We start from the raw sequence: 21,542 nt of genomic DNA, 5'->3' as shown, positions 1-21,542 counted from the left end.
TGCCCAGCCTATGTGATACACATTGTGCTACATGGATTTAACTAGTGCCCAAACTTTTCCTGTTCAGGTCATGTGATCAGGAAACACTCCTGGGCCTAAGTGTTTGCATTGTGTTGAGTTGTGTGGTACATTTCAAATGTCTTCTGTTTAATAACTTTTGATTTCCTGCATGCTCTGGTTTAGTCTGAATAGTGCTAATATTTTGCATTAATCAGGAGTAGACTAATGTGCTCACACTGTACTGACAAATTGTACTTGTGAAAAAAAGCACCCACTGCATTGTTGTAATGCTCAGTACTTATCAGTACTCTGTTGCCTCCTCACTAATCCACCACTACAGATGCCCTGTTATGGAGACAGAATTAACCTGAATTATTCCATATAAAACTGCTGTGCAATTCATCTGGTCCAACTTTTGTGTACCGTATCAAACAATCATTGAAATGTCTTCTTAACAATCTGTTTTTTTTCCCGTCTCTTTTTTGTCTTTTTCTTTGGCATCCCTCTCCCTCTGAATGGACCTCCTCCACATGGATAACAGGTAAGAAACTTTTCCTTTTCTAATTGTTGTTTGCAAAGCACACACACAACGATCTTCACTGGATCAGGAACAACAACAGTAGCTAAGGCAGTAGGTGTCAGTTACTGTGTCTCATAAACTCACAAGTAGACAATACTCTATCAACAGAGTCACTGGGACAATTTAGGGCCATCTATCTCTCTGTCTCTGTCTCCCTCTCACTTGCTCTGTCTCTCTGTCTCTCTCTCTGTCTTGCTATCGCTCTCTCTCTCTCTTTCCTTCTCTCTCTTTCCCCCTCTCTCTGTGTCTCTCTCTCTCTTTCCTGCTCTCTCTCTCTCTTACCCACTCTCTCTTACTCTAACTCTCTCTCTTTCTTTTTTTCTTTTATAATTTTTTCACCTTTATTTAACCAGGTAGGCTAGTTGAGAACAAGTTCTCATTTACAACTGCGACCTGGCCAAGATAAAGCAAAGCAGTGCGACACAAACAACAACACATGGAATAAACAAGTGTATAGTCAATAACACAATAGAACAAAAAAAAGAAAGTCTATATACAGTGTGTGCAAATGGCGTGAGGAGGTAAGGCAATAAATAGGTCATAATAGCGAAGTAATTCAAATTTTGCAGATTAACACTGGAGTGATAGATGAGCAGATGATGATGTGCAAGTAGAGATACTGGTGTGCAAAAGAGCAGAAAAGTAAATAAAAACAATATGGGGATGAGGTAGGTAGATTGTGTGGGCTATTTACAGATGGACTATGTACAGCTGCAGCGATCGGTTAGCTGCTCAGATAGCTGATGTTTAAATTTAGTGATGGAAATATTAGTCTCCAGCTTCAGCAATTTTTGCAATTCGTTCCAGTCACTGGCAGCAGAGAACTGGAAGGAGAGGCGGCCAAAGCAGGTGTTGGCTTCGGGGATAACCAGTGAGATATACCTGCTGGAGCGCGTGCTACGGGTGGGTGTTGTTATCGTGACCAGTGAGCTGAGATAAGGCGGAGCTTTACCTGGAGCTTTACCTGGATGACCTGGAGCCAGTGGGTCTGGCGACAAATACGTAGCGAGGACCAGCCGACTAGAGCATACAGGTCGCAGTGGTGGGTGGTAGAAGGGGCTTTGGTAACAAAACGGATGGCACTGTGATAGACTGCATCCAGTTTGCTGAGTAGAGTACTGGAAGCTATTTTGTAGATGACATCGCCGAAGTCGAGAATCGGTAGGATGGTCAGTTTTACTAGGGTAAGTTTGGCGGCGTGAGTGAAGGAGGCTTTGTTGCGAAATAGAAAGACGATTCTAGATTTGATTTTGGATTGGAGATGTTAAATATGAGTCTGGAAGGAAAGTTTACAGTCTAGCCAGACACCTAGGTATTTGTAGTTGTCCATATATTCTAGGTCAGAACCGTCCAGAGTAGTGATGCTAGTCGGGCGTGCGGGTGCGGGCAACGAATGGTTGAAAAGCATGCATTTGGTTTTACTAGCGTTTAAGAGCAGTTGAAGGCCACGGGAGGAAGCTCGTTGGCATTGAAGCTCGTTTGGAGGTTAGTTAATACAGTGTCCAAAGAAGGGCCAGATGTATACAGAATGGTGTCGTCTGCGTAGAGGTGGATCAGGGAATCGCCCGCAGCAAGAGCGACATCGTTGATATATACAGAGGAAAAAGTTTGCCTGAGAATTGAACCCTGTGGTACCCCCATAGAGACTGCCAGAGGTCTGGATAACAGGCCCTCCAATTTGACACACTGAACTCTGTCTGCGAAGTAGTTGGTGAACCAGACGAGGCAGTCATTTGAGAAACCAAGGCTATTGAGTCTGCCGATAAGAATGCGGTGATTGACAGAGTCGAAAGCCTTGGCCAGGTCGATGAAGACGGCTGCACAGTACTGTCTTTTATCGATGGCGGTTATGATATCGTTTAGTACCTTGAGCGTGGCTGAGGTGCACCCGTGACCAGCTCGGAAACCGGATTGCACAGCGGAGAAGGTACAGTGGGATTCGAAATGTTCAGTGATCTGTTTATTAACTTGGCTTTCGAAGACTTTAGAAAGGCAGGGCAGGATGGATATAGGTCTATAACAGTTTGGGTCTAGAGTGTCACCCCCTTTGAAGAGGGGGATGACCACGGCAGCTTTCCAATCTTTAGGGATCTCGGATGATACAAAAGAGAGGTTGAACAGACTGGTAATAGGGGTTGCAACAATGGCGGTGGATAATTTTAGAAAGAAAGGGTCCAGATTGTCTAGCCCAGCTGATTTGTATGGGTCCAGATTTTGCAGCTCTTTCAGAACATCTGCTGTCTGGATTTGGGTGAAGGAGAAGCTGGGGAGGCTCAGGCAAGTTGCTGCAGGGGGTGCGGAGCTAGGAGTTAGGAGGAAAGCATGGCCAGCTGTGGAGAAATGCTTTTTGAAATTTTCGATTATCATGGATTTATCGGTGGTGACCGTGTTACCTAGCCTCAGTGCAGTGGGCAGCTGGGAGGAGGTGCTCTTGTTCACCATGGACTTTACAGTGTCCCAAAACTTTTTGGAGTTAGAGCTACAGGATGCAAATTTCTGTTTGAAAAAGCTAGCCTTTGCTTTCCTGACTGACTGAGTGTATTGGTTCCTGACTTCCCTGAACAGTTGCATATCGCGGGGACTATTCGATGCTATTGCAGTCCGCCACAGGATGTTTTTGTACTGGTCGAGGGCAGTCAGGTCTGGAGTGAACCAAGGGCTGTATCTGTTCTTAGTTCTGCATTTTTTGAAAGGGGCATGCTTATTTAAGATGGTGAGGAAATTACTTTTAAAGAACGACCAGTCATCCTCGACTGACGGGATGAGGTCAATATCCTTCCAGGATACCCGGGCCAGGTCGATTAGAAAGGCCTGCTCACAGAAGTGTTTTAAGGAGCGTTTGACAGTGATGAGGGGTGGTCATTTGCCGCGGACCCATAGCGGATGCAGGCAATGAGGCAGTGATCGCTGAGATCCTAATTGAAAACAGCTGAGGTGTATTTGGAGGGCAAGTAGGTCAGGATAATATCTATGAGGGTGCCCATGTTTACAGATTTAGGGTTGTACCTGGTGGGTTCCTTGATAATTTGTGTGAGATTGAGGGCATCTAGCTTAGATTGTAGGACTGCCAGGGTGTTAAGCATATCACAGTTTAGGTCACCTAACAGAACGAACTCTGAAGATGAATGGTGGGCAATCAATTCACATATGGTTTCCAGGGCACAGTGGGGAGCTGAGGGGGGTCTATAACAGGCGGCAACAGTGAGAGACTTATTTCTGGAGAGATTCATTTTTAAAATTAGGAGCTCGAACTGTTTGGGCATAGACCTGGAAAGTATGACAGAACTTTGCAAGCTATCATTGCAGTAGATTGCAGCTCCTCCCCCTTTGACAGTTCTATCTTGACGGAAAATGTTGTAGTTGGGTATGGAAATCTCAGAATTTTTGGTGGCCTTCCTAAGCCAGGATTCAGACACAGCAAGGACATCAGGGTTGGCGGAGTGTGCTAAAGCAGTGAGTAAAACAAACTTAGAGAGGAGGCTTCTGATGTTAACATGCATGAAACCAAGGCTTTTTCGATTACAGAAGTCAACAAATGAGAGTGCCTAGGGACACGCAGGGCCTGGGTTAACCTCCACATCACCCGTGGAACAGAGGAGGAGTAGGATGAGGGTACGGCTAAAGGCTATCAAAACTGGTTGTCTAGTGCGTTGGGGATAGAGAATTAAAGGAGCAGATTTCTGGGCGTGGTAGAATAGATTCAGGGCATAATGTGCAGACGGGGGTATGATGGGGTGCGGGTACAGTGGAGGTAAGACCAGGCACTGAGTGATGATAAGAGAGTTTGCATCTCTGGACGAACTGGTTATACTGGGTGAGGTCACCGCATGTGTGGGAGGTGGGACAAAGGAGGAATCTGAGGCATGTAGAGTGGGACTAGGGACTCCACAGTAAACTAAAACAATGATAACTATCCTAACAGTATACAATGCATATTGACATTTGAGAGAGACATAAAGCGAGGCATAAAGCAATCACAGGTGTTGATTGGGAGAGCTAGCTAAGACAACAACGGGTAAGACAACAACGGGTTCTTACCCACTCCCTCTTTCCTTCTCTCTCTCTCTCTCTCTCTCTCTCTCTCTTTCTCTCTCTTTCTCTCTTTCCCAATGTATTTTCTCTCTCCATTGTTCCCCCTTCCAAACAGCAACTATTTTGTATCTTGTATCTTTGTAAATCTCCAAAGAAAGTATGCATCAATGCAAACTCTATCATTTGAAAGTAGCTTTGTATTAAAAAACAAAGCAAGTAAAGTTCCAATGAACAGCCCCTGTGGTGGTCTTAAAACTGTGTTTTCATTTCAGTGTGTGCAATGCACTTCCAGACCTACTTTCATCTAGCATTAATATTTATACCACTGCCTCCTGATGTGGGGCCACCAACTGAATAATGTGGTTTGCGGCTACATAACATGCAAATGCCTTGCTCTGTGCCACAGCAGGACTGATGCAGTCAGCTGTTTAATATGCTGACAGCCAGATGGCCCACCTATGTGACCTACTAAAAACACACACTAATCTTCTGTGCTGATCAACCGTACATACACAAATCACCAAGGTAGAGAGATTAGAGGGCAGTATTAGTATTACTTCTGTCCTTAGTGAAGTTTTGAGACTGGACTCTCTCTCTGCTGAATGGGTTTCTCTAGTATCTCAGGTGTAGGTCACTGGACTTGGGTCATTAATCGTATTTCAGATTCATACAGGAATGGTTACTGGATCACACATATCAGTGTGTGTGTGTGTGTGTGTGGTGTGTGGTGTGTACACTACATTGGCACATTTTTGTGTGTTATGGATTTCAAACATGGCAATATTTTTGTTATAGTTGTACATGTGCTTGACTGCAGTTGTAAGGTCAGAACGCTCAAATCAACCCTACTCCTGAGTACACCCAAACCAAGCTCTCCTGTCTGTCTGCAGTCATCTGGCATGTGAGCAGCACAAACAACTCCTGCTTACAACTCAACCAAACAACGGTGTTCCTCTTATTCTCTATAACTCTAGCATTTCCTCCAACCACGAGTGAGTACATCATCGTTTTTTTATTGCGTGTCTCTACTGACGGCCTGTACAGGTCCGGAAAGATACATCCGTTGTTTTGTTATTTCTTTTGTTATTGTTGTTTTTGTTATTATGAGAACGATTCATTGACGAGAGATACTTACGAGCTCAAGGAAACATGTCGCTGGTTTCGGAGGATTCAAGCACTGTTAAGGACAACAAACCCAATCAACAAAACAAACCAAAGCCACGTTGGCCAAGCGGTATCAACGATGGCACCAAACCATCTCCAAGCAAGAGGGCCCGCGTGGGGAGAGGTTCACTGATATGGATGTTGACTTGTTCAAATCCATCAATGAAAGGCTTGCCAAACTTGATATATTGGATATGTTACGAGAGGACATCAATGCATTATGTGCCAGTCTAGAATTCAGCCAATGTCAGATTGATGATCTAAGGAAAGAGAACACGGAGCTGAAAGGTACTGTAGACTCTATTCCTGGCAAGGTGGAGGTGGTGCAAAGTGAGAACAAACTACTTAAAGAAACCTTGCTTGATGTACAGTGTCGATCAATGCGCGACAATCTTTTCAGGGATACCGGAGAATGACAACAGCAGAGGCTGTGAGGACAATGTACGAGACTTTATGTCAACTTTATGTCAAATGAAACTGCCCACTGATGTTGTGCGTAATGTCACTTTCTCCAGAGTCCATAGAATGGGTAAGGCCTCTGGGCATAGGACACGGGCTATTATTGCATGTTTTGACCATTTTAAGCAAAAGGAAATGGCGAAGAGCAGAGGCAGAGAACTCCAAAACACTGATTTTGGAATGAATGATCACTTCCCCACCGAGATCAATGAAAGGAGAAAAAAACAATATCCCATCATGAAAGAAAAGCGCTGCCTGAATCAACGAGTCTCCATGGGGATGGATAAACTTTATATCAACGGGCAATTGTATGGAGTAACTCCCTGGCTATTTTAATTTAACGTTCAAATTTGAGTTTGTGTGTTGTAGTGTATCATGACAACTTCAACTATAATGAATACATGCTCTATTGATCTCCACTTGATAAGGAAAGGGCTGCATATGGCTCAGGTTAATGTATGTAGCCTTCCTAACAAAATACATTAGGTTTTTTACTTGGTCAACATAAATAATATTCATATTTTGGCTTTGACCGAAACGCATTAAGATTCATCTGTAAATGATGGGCAAATGAACATTCAAGGATATAATCTACTGAGAAGAGATATGAATAGGAATGGTGTGGGTGTAGCACTGTACATTCAGAATCATATACCTTTTAAGAGGAGGGATGACCTTAATGTATGTCAAGTAGAGGCATTATGGGCTCAAGTACATCTGCCTCACCAGGCACCCATATTGGTAGGATGTGAGTACAGACCTCCTAGCTCTAAGGTGTCCTATCTGAATGACTTATGCACTGGGTTTGACCAGGCCACAGATAGCAACAGAGATGTATTTATCTTGGGTGATTTGAATATAACTTGGAAGGATCATAATAATTCAAATATAACTAAATTGATGAGATATGCCAAGAACTGTGGTTTGAAACAAATGGTTAATGATACTACTAGATCATCAATTAAGTTGGGTCATCGTTCAGACACATGCATTGATCTGATTTTCTGTAATATACCATTGCAATGGTTAAAAGCCAGATCAATGCCAGTGGGCTGGACAGACCATAATATTGTGACCATAACCATGAACACCAAGGTTCTAAAGAAACCCCCAAGGATTGTGGTCAAGAGACATTTTTAAACATTTAATCATAAGCTATTTCAAAATGATTTGGCTGCTGTACCCTGGGAGCTGATTTGTCTAGAGGATGATTTAAATCATGCTACAGAATGTTTTATTTATTTGCTCACTGGGGTAATGGACCATCATGTCCCAGTAAGAAAGGAGGGAGGGAGGGAGATGGATAGACTGGGTTGTGTGTGCTCACTGTAATTTTGTAATGCAGTGTTCAGATACTGTCTGCACAATGACTTTGCTATGTTAGAAGGGAACCTGTGTTTTGCTGGGTTTTCTCTCAGTTCATACACACACTGTGAGTGTAATAGACATCAGTAGTCTATACTATGGTTGCTTATTGCCCTCCAGTGGTGGTTGTTTAGTATCAAACCAGCATTTGCCATGTCATGGGCACACTCACATGGAATCTCTGACCCACTTGACAACACAATTCATAAGCATGCTGTTTTACGAACAAGTCCATGTTATAAAAAAAACAGGACAGAGAAAATGATCTGACAGCTCCCATTAGAGTCCCATTAGACAGTGCTGTGTGCACCTTTCTAACTTGTTAGACAACCCTGATGTTTAAAACGCTAAGATGTGGCTCCCTACATCAGACACTTCTGTTTCATGGTGTATGAAACAACATTTGTTTGGGCAATCATTCATTGGCCAAGGATTTAAATAGAGGGTTCATAGGCCTGTGACGTTGAAAAAATAAGAATAATTTAGCCTTTAATTTAACAGGGAGTCAAACTGAGACCATGGTCTCTTTCACAGATGAGCCCTGAATAGACATCAATACACTTCCATTTTTGTCAGAGTTAATAGTCGGAGGCCAGAATATAATCATTTGTACACTGCAAATTGACCACAACTAAGCCCAAAAAGAGATTGTATTTGAAAATAACAATAATTTCATACCTTGATTACATTGAGACACGATCACATAGCTTGTGTCTATTTGTTTATTCATGGGTTTACTTGGGAACAGATTTCCTAAGTTAAACATTTTTTTTCGTGTTTTTACAGTCTTCTTTGACCCAAAAATAAAATCATTAAACTACTTTAACATTACAAAAAACTTCGGGTGGCCAAAACAATCACTCACTGAATCTCCGGAGTTAGCCATCCCTGAGACCGAGTCTGGTATCTCGTACGTCTCGTATGTCGTTTTGTACACTCACTCTGAGTGGTGCTGTTGTCCAAGAGACCTATCTCAGCTCAGGCGCATATAACTGCTGTTACAAAGTAACATATGTCAGTGACAAGACCAAGCAAGGATCATTGCGCACAAAGCCATCGAAGCCATTTTAACGGAGTAAAAGCAACAATATCTTATTGAGACAAATATATCTCAAACGTTGGCTTTTTTGTTGTATAGTTCTTTTGGATTGCATCATATTTGCCCGTTTTGGATAACGTTATGGATATTTTGGGGAGGATGGCCGCAGGAGAGGCTTTGAAGAGCGCAGGCTGGGGTTTGAGATGGCAAGTGCGAGTCTCCATTTTGCTTGTCTGCGTACTGAGTGCGGTGAATGGACAGGTTCGATATTCTGTACCAGAAGAGATGAGAAAGGGCTTGTTTGTCGGAGATGTGGCGAAAGACCTTGGTTTGGACATAAAGAGGCTGGTTTCAGGTCGGGCGCAGTTAGTTATAGACGGTAATAACCAATATGTAGAGCTGAATCCGAACAAAGGACATCTGGTTGTGAAAGAAAGGATTGACAGGGAGAAACTGTGCGGTCAGAAATCTCCGTGTAGTTTCAGTCTAGAGATTGTCTTAGAAAATCCGCTTGAATTATTTTCGATTACTATCGAAATTCAAGACATAAACGACCATGCCCCAGCGTTTTCTAAGAAGGAACTTCATTTAGAAATCAGTGAATCTGCACCTATAGGGACCGTGTTCTTGCTAGACAGTGCCGCGGACCCTGACGTAGGGATCAACTCCCTTCACAGCTATTCTCTACAACCAACTGATCATTTTGTTATCAAACAGCATAGTCGAGCCGACGGCAGTAAATACGCAGAGATGGTGTTGCAGTCTGGACTTGACCGTGAAAAACAGAGCGAACACTCCCTGATACTAACTGCAGTCGATGGTGGGGACCCACAGAGAACTGGAACCGTTAAGATACATATTACTGTTCTAGACGCAAACGACAATGCACCTGTATTTACTGAGTCTTTGTACAAAGCCACTGTTATTGAACACGCGCTGGGAGGCACATCTGTAGCAAAAGTAAGTGCCATCGATGCAGATCAAGGGTATAACGGAAATGTGACGTATTCCTTCACACATATGGATGAGGGTACCCCGCCCTTGTTCAATATAGACCCCTATACCGGGGAGATTAAAGTAACTGGTGCCATAGATTACGAAACTGTTCAGAATTACGAGATACACATTCAAGCTAAAGACCCATGGGGTCTGACAAGTGCGAGTAAATTAATTATTGATATCCTGGACGTGAATGATAACACTCCGATCATAACCATGACATCGTTTTCGGGTAAAATCGCAGAGGATGCTATCCCTGGTACAGTTGTGGCATTGATAAGTGTCCAGGATGTAGACTCTGGTAAAAACGGACAGGTGCGTTTAAACATCAACGAAAATCTCCCTTTTAAGATAAAGACGTCTCTTAGAAACTACTACACATTGGTAACTGAGAAGGGCTTAGACCGGGAGAAAGTTTCTAGCTACAACATTACCCTCATTGCCACCGATGAAGGTTTACCTCCGTTATCAAGCATGAACACTGTCGTTTTAGACATCACTGATGTTAATGACAACGCACCAGCTTTTAGTAAAAATGTGTATAGCACGCACGTCATGGAAAACAATTCTCCCGGCGTTTCAGTGGTTGCTATTCAAGCGACGGATCCAGATAGGGGTCAAAACTCACGTATCTCTTACTATCTAATTGACAGTGAGCTAAACGGAAACCCAGTCTCCACCTATTTCTCAATTAACTCTGAGAACGGTGTGATTCACTCAGTGCGCTCACTGGATTATGAACAAGTTAAGGAGTTCAAAATACACGTCAAAGCTCAAGACGGAGGCTCGCCACCTCTTAGCAGTAATACAACTGTTCTGATTTATGTTAAAGATCAGAACGACAACGCGCCTCAGGTTCTGTACCCAGTCCAGACTAGCAGCTCTCTGGTGGCTGAAATGGTGCCTCGTTCAGCAGATGTGGGCTATCTTGTCACTAAAGTGGTGGCTGTTGATGTGGACTCTGGACAGAATGCCTGGCTCTCGTATAAACTGCAGAAAGCGACAGACAGGGCGCTGTTTGAAGTGGGCTTACAGAATGGAGAAATAAGAACTATACGCCAAGTAACTGATAAAGATGCTGTGAAACAAAGGCTCACTGTTGTAGTGGAGGACAACGGGCAGCCCTCTCGTTCAGTTACAGTCAATGTTAACGTGGCGGTGGCGGACAGCTTCCCTGAAGTGCTCTCAGAGTTCACTGACTTTACGCACGACAAGGAGTACAATGACAACCTGACTTTTTACTTAGTCTTGGCTTTGGCTGTAGTCTCATTTCTGTTCATCACATGTTTAGTGGTTATTATATCACTGAAAATATACAGATGGAGACAGTCTCGCGTCCTCTATCATTCCAATCTCCCTGTTATTCCGTATTATCCACCGCGTTACGCAGACACTTTGGGGACAGGAACTCTACAGCACGTGTACAATTACGAGGTGTGCAGGACGACTGACTCCAGAAAGAGTGACTGTAAGTTCGCCAGACCCTGTAGTCAGAACGTACTGATAATGGACCCCAGTTCTACAGGGACGATACAGCGGATGCAGAGTGAACAGAACATCCTGGATGAACCAGACTCCCCACTAGAGGTGAGTTTATTGAAGCAAATTAATTGTTGTTGTTTTTTTTTTACTAATTGACAAATATTTTTTTCTGGAGCTTCGGTGCTCGTTTTTCTCAGCATCTCTCTTTTTTAATTTTTGGTCTATGAAATATTGTACATTTTTTTGCAACAAAAACAATAGTTGTAGGTCAGCTAATTGATACAACGTGACGTTGCCAGGCTGTTTCAGAAATACACGGTGTGGACAGCACAAATGTTGTCTTTATAGCGAGCATAGGAGCTCCGCTCACTCACACCTTGTATGCAGTTCCTATTTTCAATCACTGGCTGCTGAACAAGTGTTATTTTTCTGTGAAGTGTAAAAATGTTTAAGCTAAACAGCATACAGCTTTTTCAAGCTTTTAGGTAGTTCGTAAAACACTGTTGCATTAATGACTAGATAGTGAATGGAAAGAGCACAAATGTATGTGGGAAATGGCATGTGGAAATATACGCACTGTATTTTCCACAACACTCAAGCGATCTGTCTCTGTCCACGGTCCTGGTGCTGAACCCTCAGACGTTGCTCTTCGGTGTTGCTTATAGTGCATTTACAGTAGCGTGACACATTCAGAGATTGATTCGAATAGTTATACATTTCCTTATTTCGGTCTTCCTGTTTAGCTATCTATATACATGTTTTTTCTTCCTGAAGCACAAGAAATACTTTCGTTTTCAATTCTTGTTTTTTTCTATGACATCGTACCTTGCATGGGCTGTGCGTTATTGAATGCAGATTCACGTTTTGGTGCATGTGAAACATGTGGATTGTGTAGTTTCTGCAGAGCGTTTGCGGTGTTCGGACTCTGAGTGCCGCTGTTGATCAATGATAGTCTCTACACGTTATTTATCTCTCTGGGTGGCGCAGTGGCCCATCCTATATTATCTGTTACTGATCGACGCACACAGAGACCTTCTCAAACAGATGGAGAGCTCTTGGTATTAACATCCTCACGGATTATTTTATTTCGTTTCTCTGGGAAATACAGTTGCTTTTTTCTATTTTTGCGTGGATGTAGTGATGATCGATATTATATAATCAAAGAAGGAAATATAAGGGGGATCTGATTTTATTCAGTGGAATGGGTAACTGGAGGTCGACAGGGCGCAGAGGCGGGTGGCAAGTACTGTTTTTCATTCTTTGTCTGTGCGCCCTAGATTCTGTGACTGGGCAGGCACGATATTCCATACCCGAGGAGCAGTCAGAGGGGTCGATCGTTGGAAACATTGGTAGAGATTTGGGTTTGGAGGTGAAGAGACTAGTGTCCGGTAAAGCTCGCATTATAACAAAAGGAGCACGACAGTATGTAGATTTGAACCGAGACAAAGGACTCCTCGTTGTTAAAGAGAGAATCGACCGAGAGGAGCTCTGCGGACAGACTACGCCTTGTAGCTTCAGCTTTGAGCTTATCATAGAAAACCCCATTCAGTTATATCGAGTTACAGTAGAGGTTCGTGACATTAACGACAACACACCATCCTTTCCAAAGGATGAAATCAATTTCAAAATCAGTGAATCTGCCGTGTCCGGGGCACGTTTTTCTCTGGAGAGCGCCGTCGACCCGGACGTTGGTGTTAACGGTATACAGAATTATTCACTAAAACCGACAGATCATTTCAAATTAGAGGTGCACAGCCAAGCCGACGGTGGTAAATACATTGAGATGATTCTGCAAACCCCCCTAGACAGAGAGAAACAGGAGACTCTGTCTCTGATGCTTATTGCTACTGACGGAGGCGAGCCTCAGAGAACTGGAACTGTCCGCATCCATATTACCGTGCTGGATGCCAATGATAATGCGCCAGTATGTGGTCAACCCGTTTATAAAACAGACGTTAAGGAGAGCTCCCCAAAAGGGACTTTGATCACCACCGTTAGCGCAAATGATGCAGACCAAGGGGTGAATGGAGAGGTCACTTTCTCCATAGCTCATGTTGCTAAAGAGGCGAAGGAGCTGTTTGAGCTCAACGTGGATACTGGAGAGATTAAGGTGGTAGGAAGACTGGATTTTGAAAAATCTAGAAATTATCAGTTAAATGTTCTGGCGAGCGACCACGGAGGGTTTACTGATACCTGTAAAGTTGTCATTCAAATTATTGATGAGAACGACAATGTCCCCACAATACAACTCATGTCATTTTCTAATTCGATTCCCGAGGACTCCCCCCCTGGTACCACTGTAGCTGTTATTAATGTAGAGGACGCAGACTCAGACGGCAACGGTGTGGTTCTTTGCTCTATTACCGCAGATATTCCGTTCAAAATAGAGTCATCGTTAACGGATTATTATACAATAGTCACTGAAAGCACATTGGATAGAGAAACCGTGTCTGAGTATAACGTCACCATTACAGTTTCAGATGAAGGGACTCCGCCTCTCTCCAGCAATAAGAACATAACTGTTAAAGTATCAGATGTGAATGATAACCCACCCAAGTTTGATCAACATGTATATAGTAAGTCTATTCAGGAAAACAACTCGCCAGGGTTTTCTATATTCTCAGTGAGAGCGAGTGATGCTGACTGGGGTCAAAATGCCCGCGTCTCCTACTTTCTCGATGATAAACAAGTTAACGGGGTGACTGCTTCCTCTTTCGTCTCAGTAAATTCAGAAAATGGCGCAATCCATGCTGTTAGGTCATTCGATTATGAACAAATCAAGTCGTTTCAATTAAACGTCACTGCCCGTGATGGAGGGTCTCCACCTCTCAGTTCAGTGGTCGCTGTTAGAATATTAGTCCAGGACCAGAATGACAACGCGCCTCAGGTTCTGTACCCAGTCCAGACTAGCAGCTCTCTGGTGGCTGAAATGGTGCCTCGTTCAGCAGACGTGGGCTATCTTGTCACTAAAGTGGTGGCTGTTGATGTGGACTCTGGACAGAATGCCTGGCTCTCCTATAAACTGCAGAAAGCGACAGACAGGGCGCTGTTTGAAGTGGGCTTACAGAATGGAGAAATAAGAACTATACGTCAAGTAACTGATAAAGATGCTGTGAAACAAAGGCTCACTGTTGTAGTGGAGGACAACGGGCAGCCCTCTCGTTCAGCTACAGTCAATGTTAACGTGGCGGTGGCGGACAGCTTCCCTGAAGTGCTCTCGGAGTTCACTGACTTTACGCACGACAAGGAGTACAATGACAACCTGACTTTTTACTTAGTCTTGGCTTTGGCTGTAGTTTCATTTCTGTTCATCACATGTTTAGTGGTTATTATATCAGTGAAAATATACAGATGGAGACAGTCTCGCATCCTCTATCATTCCAATCTCCCGGTTATTCCGTATTATCCACCGCCCTACGCAGACACTTTGGGGACAGGAACTCTACAGCACGTGTACAATTACGAGGTGTGCAGGACGACTGACTCCAGAAAGAGTGACTGTAAGTTCGTCAGACCCTGTAGTCAGAACGTACTGATAATGGACCCCAGTTCTACAGGGACGATGCAGCGGATGCAGAGCGAAAAGAACATCCTGGATGAACCAGACTCTCCACTAGAGGTGAGTTTGTTGTAGCAAAGCCATTGTCTTGCAGTTTTTTTTAAGTCGTTATGTTTCAGCTATTTTGTTCGGGAGACTCGAGGCTCCTTTTCTCATCATCTCTCTTCTTTTTGGTAAATCAAAGGTTATGTATATATTTTATTGTAACGAAGTCAAACATGGTTTTTGATCAGCTCTGATTTGTGTAGTATGTCTGCTGAATTTCCAGAAAATAATTTCAAACAGGGTATTAAAGCTAAGTGATAGAACGGTGTAGCGTTGTGCGGATTTTTCAGCACGACCTCGATGTAGGACAGCGTCTGTTTTGTCTTGATAGCGAGCATAGGACTGTTACACTCACTACAGTGTATGCATTGCCTCCTTTTAACTGTTGTCTTTTGAACGAGTGTAATTGTATGTGATTTAGGCCTACTTCATGCGTAAAAATAATTAGGCTAAACAGTATACAGTTCTCAAAGTTTTAGGTAGCCGGTAAAACACTATTGCATTGATGATTAGTTAGTGAGAGGAAAGATCACATATTAATTGGGAATATTACCTGTGCAACATACGCACTGTCGCTGTCCACTTCCCTGGTGATGAAGCCTTAGACCGTTGTTGTTAGGTTGTGCTATGTTTATAGTAGCCTGACACATTCTAAAATATATTCGATTAGTTTATACATTACATTTTTTATCCTATTTTGTAGCTATGTGTGAATTCTATTTTTCCTAAAGCACATTGAAAATGCTGTAGTTGTCAATGCTCGGTTTTGCATTAACATCTTACCTGGCTTGCGTTGTGCGTCATTGATTATTGGTTGACGTTTTGTGTAACACATTTGGATACTGTAGCATCGTTTCTATAGTGCGTTTGCCGTGTTCGGACTCTGAGTGCCGCTGTTGATCAATGATAGTCTCTACACGTTATTTATCTCTCTGGGTGGCGCAGTGGCCCATCCTATATTATCTCTTACTGATCGACGCACACAGAGATCTTCTCAAACGCACGGAGAGCTCTTGGTATTAACATCCTCACGGATTATTTTATTTCGTTTCTCTGGGAAATACAGTCGATTTTTAAAATCATTTCTGGATGTGCTGATGATCGATATTATACAACCAAAAGCAGTAAATATAAGGGTTATCTGATTTTATTCGTTGGAATGGGTGACTGGAGGTCGACATTGCGCAGAGGCGGGTGGCAAGTACTGTTTTTCATTCTTTGTCTGTGCGCCCTAGATTCTGTAACTGGGCAGGCACGATATTCCATACCCGAGGAGCAGTCAGAGGGGTCGATCGTTGGAAACATTGGTAGAGATTTGGGTTTGGAGGTGAAGAGACTAGTGTCCGGTAAAGCTCGCATTATAACAAAAGGAGCACGACAGTATGTAGATTTGAACCGAGACAAAGGGCTTCTCGTTGTTAAAGAGAGAATCGACCGAGAGGAGCTCTGCGGACAGACTACGCCTTGTAGCTTCAGCTTTGAGCTTATCATAGAAAACCCCATTCAGTTATATCGAGTTACAGTAGAGGTTCGTGACATTAACGATAACACCCCGTCCTTTCCAAAGGATGAAATCAATTTGGAAATCAGTGAATCTGCAGTGTCCGGGGCACGTTTTTCTCTGGAGAGCGCCGTCGACCCGGACGTTGGTGTTAACGGTATACAGAATTATTCACTAAAACCGACCGATCATTTTAAATTAGAGGTGCACAGCCAACCAGATGGAGTTAAATACGTCGAGATGATCCTGCAAAACCCGTTAGACAGGGAGAAACAGGAGACGCTTTCGCTGGTGCTGACTGCGACTGATGGCGGGGAGCCTCCGAGATCTGGCACTGTCCGCATCGATATTACTGTCATGGATGTGAATGACAACGCACCAGTTTGTGGCCAGCCCGTTTACAAAGCTAATGTGAATGAGAATTCCCATGTTGGTACGTTTGTAACTACCGTTAGTGCAAATGATGCAGACCAGGGGGTGAATGGAGAAGTCACTTTCTCCATAGCTCATGTTGCTAAAGAGGCGAAGGAGCTGTTTGAGCTCAACGTGGATACTGGAGAGATTAAGGTGGTAGGAAGACTGGATTTTGAAAAGACAAAATATTATCAATTAAATGTTTTGGCAAAAGATAGTGGTAGCCTCTCTGATACGTGCAAGGTTGTCATTCACATTAATGATGAAAATGACAACGTTCCAAAAATACAACTCATGTCATTTTCTAATTCGATTCCCGAGGACTCCCCCCCTGGTACCACTGTAGCTGTTATTAATGTAGAGGACGCAGACTCAGACGGCAACGGTGTCGTTCTTTGCTCTATTAACGCAGATATTCCGTTCAAAATAGAGTCATCGTTAACGGATTATTATACAATAGTCACTGAAAGCACATTGGATAGAGAAACCGTGTCTGAGTATAACGTCACCATTACAGTTTCAGATGAAGGGACTCCGCCTCTCTCCAGCAATAAGAACATAACTGTTAAAGTATCAGATGTGAATGATAACCCACCCAAGTTTGATCAACATGTATATAGTAAGTCTATTCAGGAAAACAACTCGCCAGGGTTTTCTATATTCTCAGTGAGAGCGAGTGATGCTGACTGGGGTCAAAATGCCCGCGTCTCCTACTTTCTCGATGATAAACAGGTTAACGGGGTGACTGCTTCCTCTTTCGTCTCAGTAAATTCAGAAAATGGCGCCATCCATGCTGTTAGGTCATTCGATTATGAACAAATCAAGTCGTTTCAAATCAACGTCACTGCCCGTGATGGAGGGTCTCCACCTCTCAGTTCAGTGGTCGCTGTTAGAATATTAGTCCAGGACCAGAACGACAACGCGCCTCAGGTTCTGTACCCAGTCCAGACTAGCAGCTCTCTGGTGGCTGAAATGGTGCCTCGTTCAGCAGATGTGGGCTATCTTGTCACTAAAGTGGTGGCTGTTGATGTGGACTCTGGACAGAATGCCTGGCTCTCCTATAAACTGCAGAAAGCGACAGACAGGGCGCTGTTTGAAGTGGGCTTACAGAATGGAGAAATAAGAACTATACGCCAAGTAACTGATAAAGATGCTGTGAAACAAAGGCTCACTGTTGTAGTGGAGGACAACGGGCAGCCCTCTCGTTCAGCTACAGTCAATGTTAACGTGGCGGTGGCGGACAGCTTCCCTGAAGTGCTCTCGGAGTTCACTGACTTTACGCACGACAAGGAGTACAATGACAACCTGACTTTTTACTTAGTCTTGGCTTTGGCTGTAGTCTCATTTCTGTTCATCACATGTTTAGTGGTTATTATATCAGTGAAAATATACAGATGGAGACAGTCTCGCATCCTCTATCATTCCAATCTCCCGGTTATTCCGTATTATCCACCGCGTTACGCAGACACTTTGGGGACAGGAACTCTACAGCACGTGTACAATTACGAGGTGTGCAGGACGACTGACTCCAGAAAGAGTGACTGTAAGTTCGTCAGACCCTGTAGTCAGAACGTATTGATAATGGACCCCAGTTCTACAGGGACGATACAGCGGATGCAGAGTGAACAGAACATCCTGGATGAACTAGACTCTCCATTAGAGGTGAGTTTAATGAGTTTAACTTATAGCATATTGCATTGAAATACATCTCATCAATATGTCCAAAGTCTGATAGTAAAACATCAGAGAATGTTGAAATGTCACATAACGTCGTCTGGTGGTATGGGTGAAAGGTGTTATGCTGGTATTGTGCTCCTGGTGTTTTGAACCAGGTTATTAATCATGGTTTGAAGGATAATTCGTAAAGTGATGTGTGCCGTTTACATCATCTTTCCCGTTGTGGTCTTTCTCCTTCAAATAACTGTTTCGTTGTTTGTAATACTTGAAGTAATTGTGTCGTTGATAATTTAGAGAATATGATTGCATGCGTTTCTCACGTCTTTATATTGAGTGACTACCAACTATTTTCATGTCGGACTCTGCGGGCCGCTGTTGGTCTTAAAATCATATGAACCGATGTGAACACTGCTGTACCCTCCTCAGTACCTCCCATATTCCCTCAGGATGTCAGAGAGTGAGGGCTCAGCACGAATGCGCTCTTTTTTTCACTATCCTTTTTTTGTCGACATGAGCTTTTACATTGATTGATTCTAGCTTAGAGTTTCAACAGTGACCAGTTGTGTTTAATCGAATTTGGATATAGCTTGTCTGGTCTTATTTGACATTTTACCATGTGGAATTCGATGATTTGGTTTGAGGCCACGGGTTCTGCCAGAAATGGAGGCTCGCTTAAACGGCAAGTACAGGCCTTTATTCTTGTTTTCCTCGCCCAGATTATTCATGGGCAGATTCGTTATTCTATCCATGAGGAGATGAGAAAGGGCTCGTTTGTTGGAAATGTGGCGGAGGATTTAGGAATTAACGCTAAACGAATGAAATCGGGTGGCGCTCGCATTGTTAGCGGCGATAGCAGCGAGTATATCAGGTTGGATGTAGACAAAGGGACACTGGTCGTAGGAGAGAGGATAGACAGGGAGCAGCTATGCGGGCAGACATCGCCCTGCAGCTTGAGCTTCGAGATGATTATGATGAATCCTATGCAGCTGCTTAGCATTTTGGTGGAAATACTAGATGTTAACGACAACGCGCCCTTCTTTACTGAAAGAAAAATTAAAATAGAAATCTCAGAGTCTACTCTGCCGGGTACGAGGATATTACAGGAGAGTGCGACAGACCCAGATGTCGGTATCAATACACTGCAAGGCTACACCTTGCACCCTACCGATCATTTCAGCATTAAAATCCAGACTGGTCCCGATGGCAGCAAATATGTGGAGATGTATCTGTTTGCGCCTTTAGACCGAGAGAAAAGGGATAACCTGCTTCTCACCTTGACTGCTGTGGACGGTGGGGACCCGCAGAGATCTGGAGCACTTAAAATACACATAACTGTGCTTGATGCCAATGATAATGGCCCCATTTTTATGCATCCGATTTTTAAAGCGTCGGTAACCGAAAATGCAGCCACAGGCACTGTAGTGACTACTGTAAGTGCCACTGACGCAGATGAGGGCCCATACGGTCATGTCACTTACCATTTCGCTCGTGTACCTCCTGACGTCGCAGAATTATTTTCTTTAGATGAAAATACAGGCAAAATAACAGTTACTGGCCAAATTGATTATGAAAAGAATAAGCAATATGAACTCGGTTTACAGGCTAAAGACCAAGGAGGACAAATGGACTCCACAAAAGTAATTATTGACGTTATTGATGTGAATGACAATGTCCCCTTGATTACACTAACGTCATTCTCGAGTCCAATATCTGAAGATTCGATCAGTGGCACAACCGTGGCTATAATAAATGTCAAAGACATAGATTCTGGTAAAAACGGTAAGGTAGAATGTTCGATAAATACCAAGATCCCGTTTGCCATCCAGTCGTCTCTAAAGAGCTATTACACCCTTGTGACAGATGGTGTTTTGGACAGAGAGCGTAATGCCGAATATAACATTACATTCACCGCTGTAGATGTGGGTACCCAGCCCCTCTCGGCCAGCAAAACCATCACACTGAGAATCTCAGACGTTAATGACAATGCGCCCGTTTTTGAGCAGAGCTTATACTCTGCCACTGTGATGGAAAACAACGTTCCGGCGGTGTCAGTGTTTTCTGTGAAGGCTCACGACTCAGATTGGGGTCAGAACGCACGCATGTCCTACGTGCTCATAGATTCTCAATTTAATGGGAATCCGATATCGTCCTACATCTCTGTTAATGCAGAGACAGGTGCCATCCAAGCGGTGCGCTCCTTCGATTATGAGCAAACTAAATCGCTTGAGATTTATATTAAAGCTCAAGATGGAGGCTCCCCGCCTCTCAGCAGCAATGCCACAGTCAAAATCAGCATCCTTGACCAGAACGACAACACGCCTCAGGTTCTGTACCCAGTCCAGACTAGTAACTCTCTGGTGGCTGAATTGGTGCCTCGTTCAGCAGACGTGGGCTATCTTGTAACTAAAGTGGTGGCTGTTGATGTGGACTCTGGACAGAATGCCTGGCTCTCGTATAAACTGCAGAAAGCGACAGACAGGGCGCTGTTTGAAGTGGGTTTACAGAATGGAGAAATAAGAACTATACGCCAAGTCACTGATAAAGATGCTGTGAAACAAAGGCTCACTGTTGTAGTGGAGGACAACGGGCAGCCCTCTCGTTCAGCTACAGTCAATGTTAACGTGGCGGTGGCGGACAGCTTCCCTGAAGTGCTCTCGGAGTTCACTGACGTTACGCACGACAAGGAGTACAATGACAACCTGACTTTTTACTTAGTCTTGGCTTTGGCTGTAGTTTCATTTCTGTTCATCACATGTTTAGTGGTTATTATATCAGTGAAAATATACAGATGGAGACAGTCTCGCGTCCTCTATCATTCCAATCTCCCTGTTATTCCGTATTATCCACCGCGTTACGCAGACACTTTGGGGGCAGGAACTCTACAGCACGTGTACAATTACGAGGTGTGCAGGACGACTGACTCCAGAAAGAGTGACTGTAAGTTCGTCAGACCCTGTAGTCAGAACGTTCTGATAATGGACCCCAGTTCTACAGGGACGATGCAGCGGATGCAGAGCGAAAATAACATCCTGGATGAACCAGACTCTCCACTTGAGGTGAGTTTATTGGAGTTTAAATAACGTAGCTCATTTTCTTGGAGTACATATTTACAATATGTTTGTTTGTATAACTTTTTCTCAACTGTTTTACCCTGATTCCTTACTCTTTTTTATCGGTATCTCAGAAGTTGGGTTCTCTCTCTTCTCTATTTTATAGCAGTAAATCA

General features: G+C 43.6%; 3 protein-coding genes across 3 annotated transcripts; all 3 read left to right on the top strand.

The window, feature by feature from the left end:
- Positions 1-8,798: 8,798 nt before the first annotated feature.
- LOC120061914 (protocadherin gamma-A8-like) lies at positions 8,799-14,754 on the top strand. Its single transcript, XM_039011694.1, has 5 exons — positions 8,799-9,169; positions 10,457-11,225; positions 12,415-12,684; positions 13,490-13,496; positions 13,979-14,754. The coding sequence occupies exons 1-5, from the start codon at positions 8,799-8,801 to the stop codon at positions 14,752-14,754; spliced, it is 2,193 nt and encodes a 730-aa protein (XP_038867622.1).
- Positions 14,755-15,883: 1,129 nt separating this feature from the next.
- Positions 15,884-18,777, top strand: LOC120061913 (protocadherin beta-16-like). Its single transcript, XM_039011693.1, has 5 exons — positions 15,884-15,887; positions 15,960-16,246; positions 17,052-17,058; positions 17,541-18,301; positions 18,763-18,777. The coding sequence occupies exons 1-5, from the start codon at positions 15,884-15,886 to the stop codon at positions 18,775-18,777; spliced, it is 1,074 nt and encodes a 357-aa protein (XP_038867621.1).
- A 165-nt stretch (positions 18,778-18,942) lies between these two features.
- On the top strand, positions 18,943-21,396 carry LOC120061912 (protocadherin gamma-A5-like). The gene has a single exon (XM_039011692.1). It carries the CDS (start codon positions 18,943-18,945, stop codon positions 21,394-21,396), a length of 2,454 nt encoding a protein of 817 aa, XP_038867620.1.
- Positions 21,397-21,542: the final 146 nt, after the last annotated feature.

Source organism: Salvelinus namaycush, chromosome 17 (assembly GCF_016432855.1).
Source record: "Salvelinus namaycush isolate Seneca chromosome 17, SaNama_1.0, whole genome shotgun sequence".
Classification (NCBI taxonomy): domain Eukaryota; kingdom Metazoa; phylum Chordata; class Actinopteri; order Salmoniformes; family Salmonidae; genus Salvelinus; species Salvelinus namaycush.
This window is presented reverse-complemented; position numbering and strand designations above follow the sequence as displayed.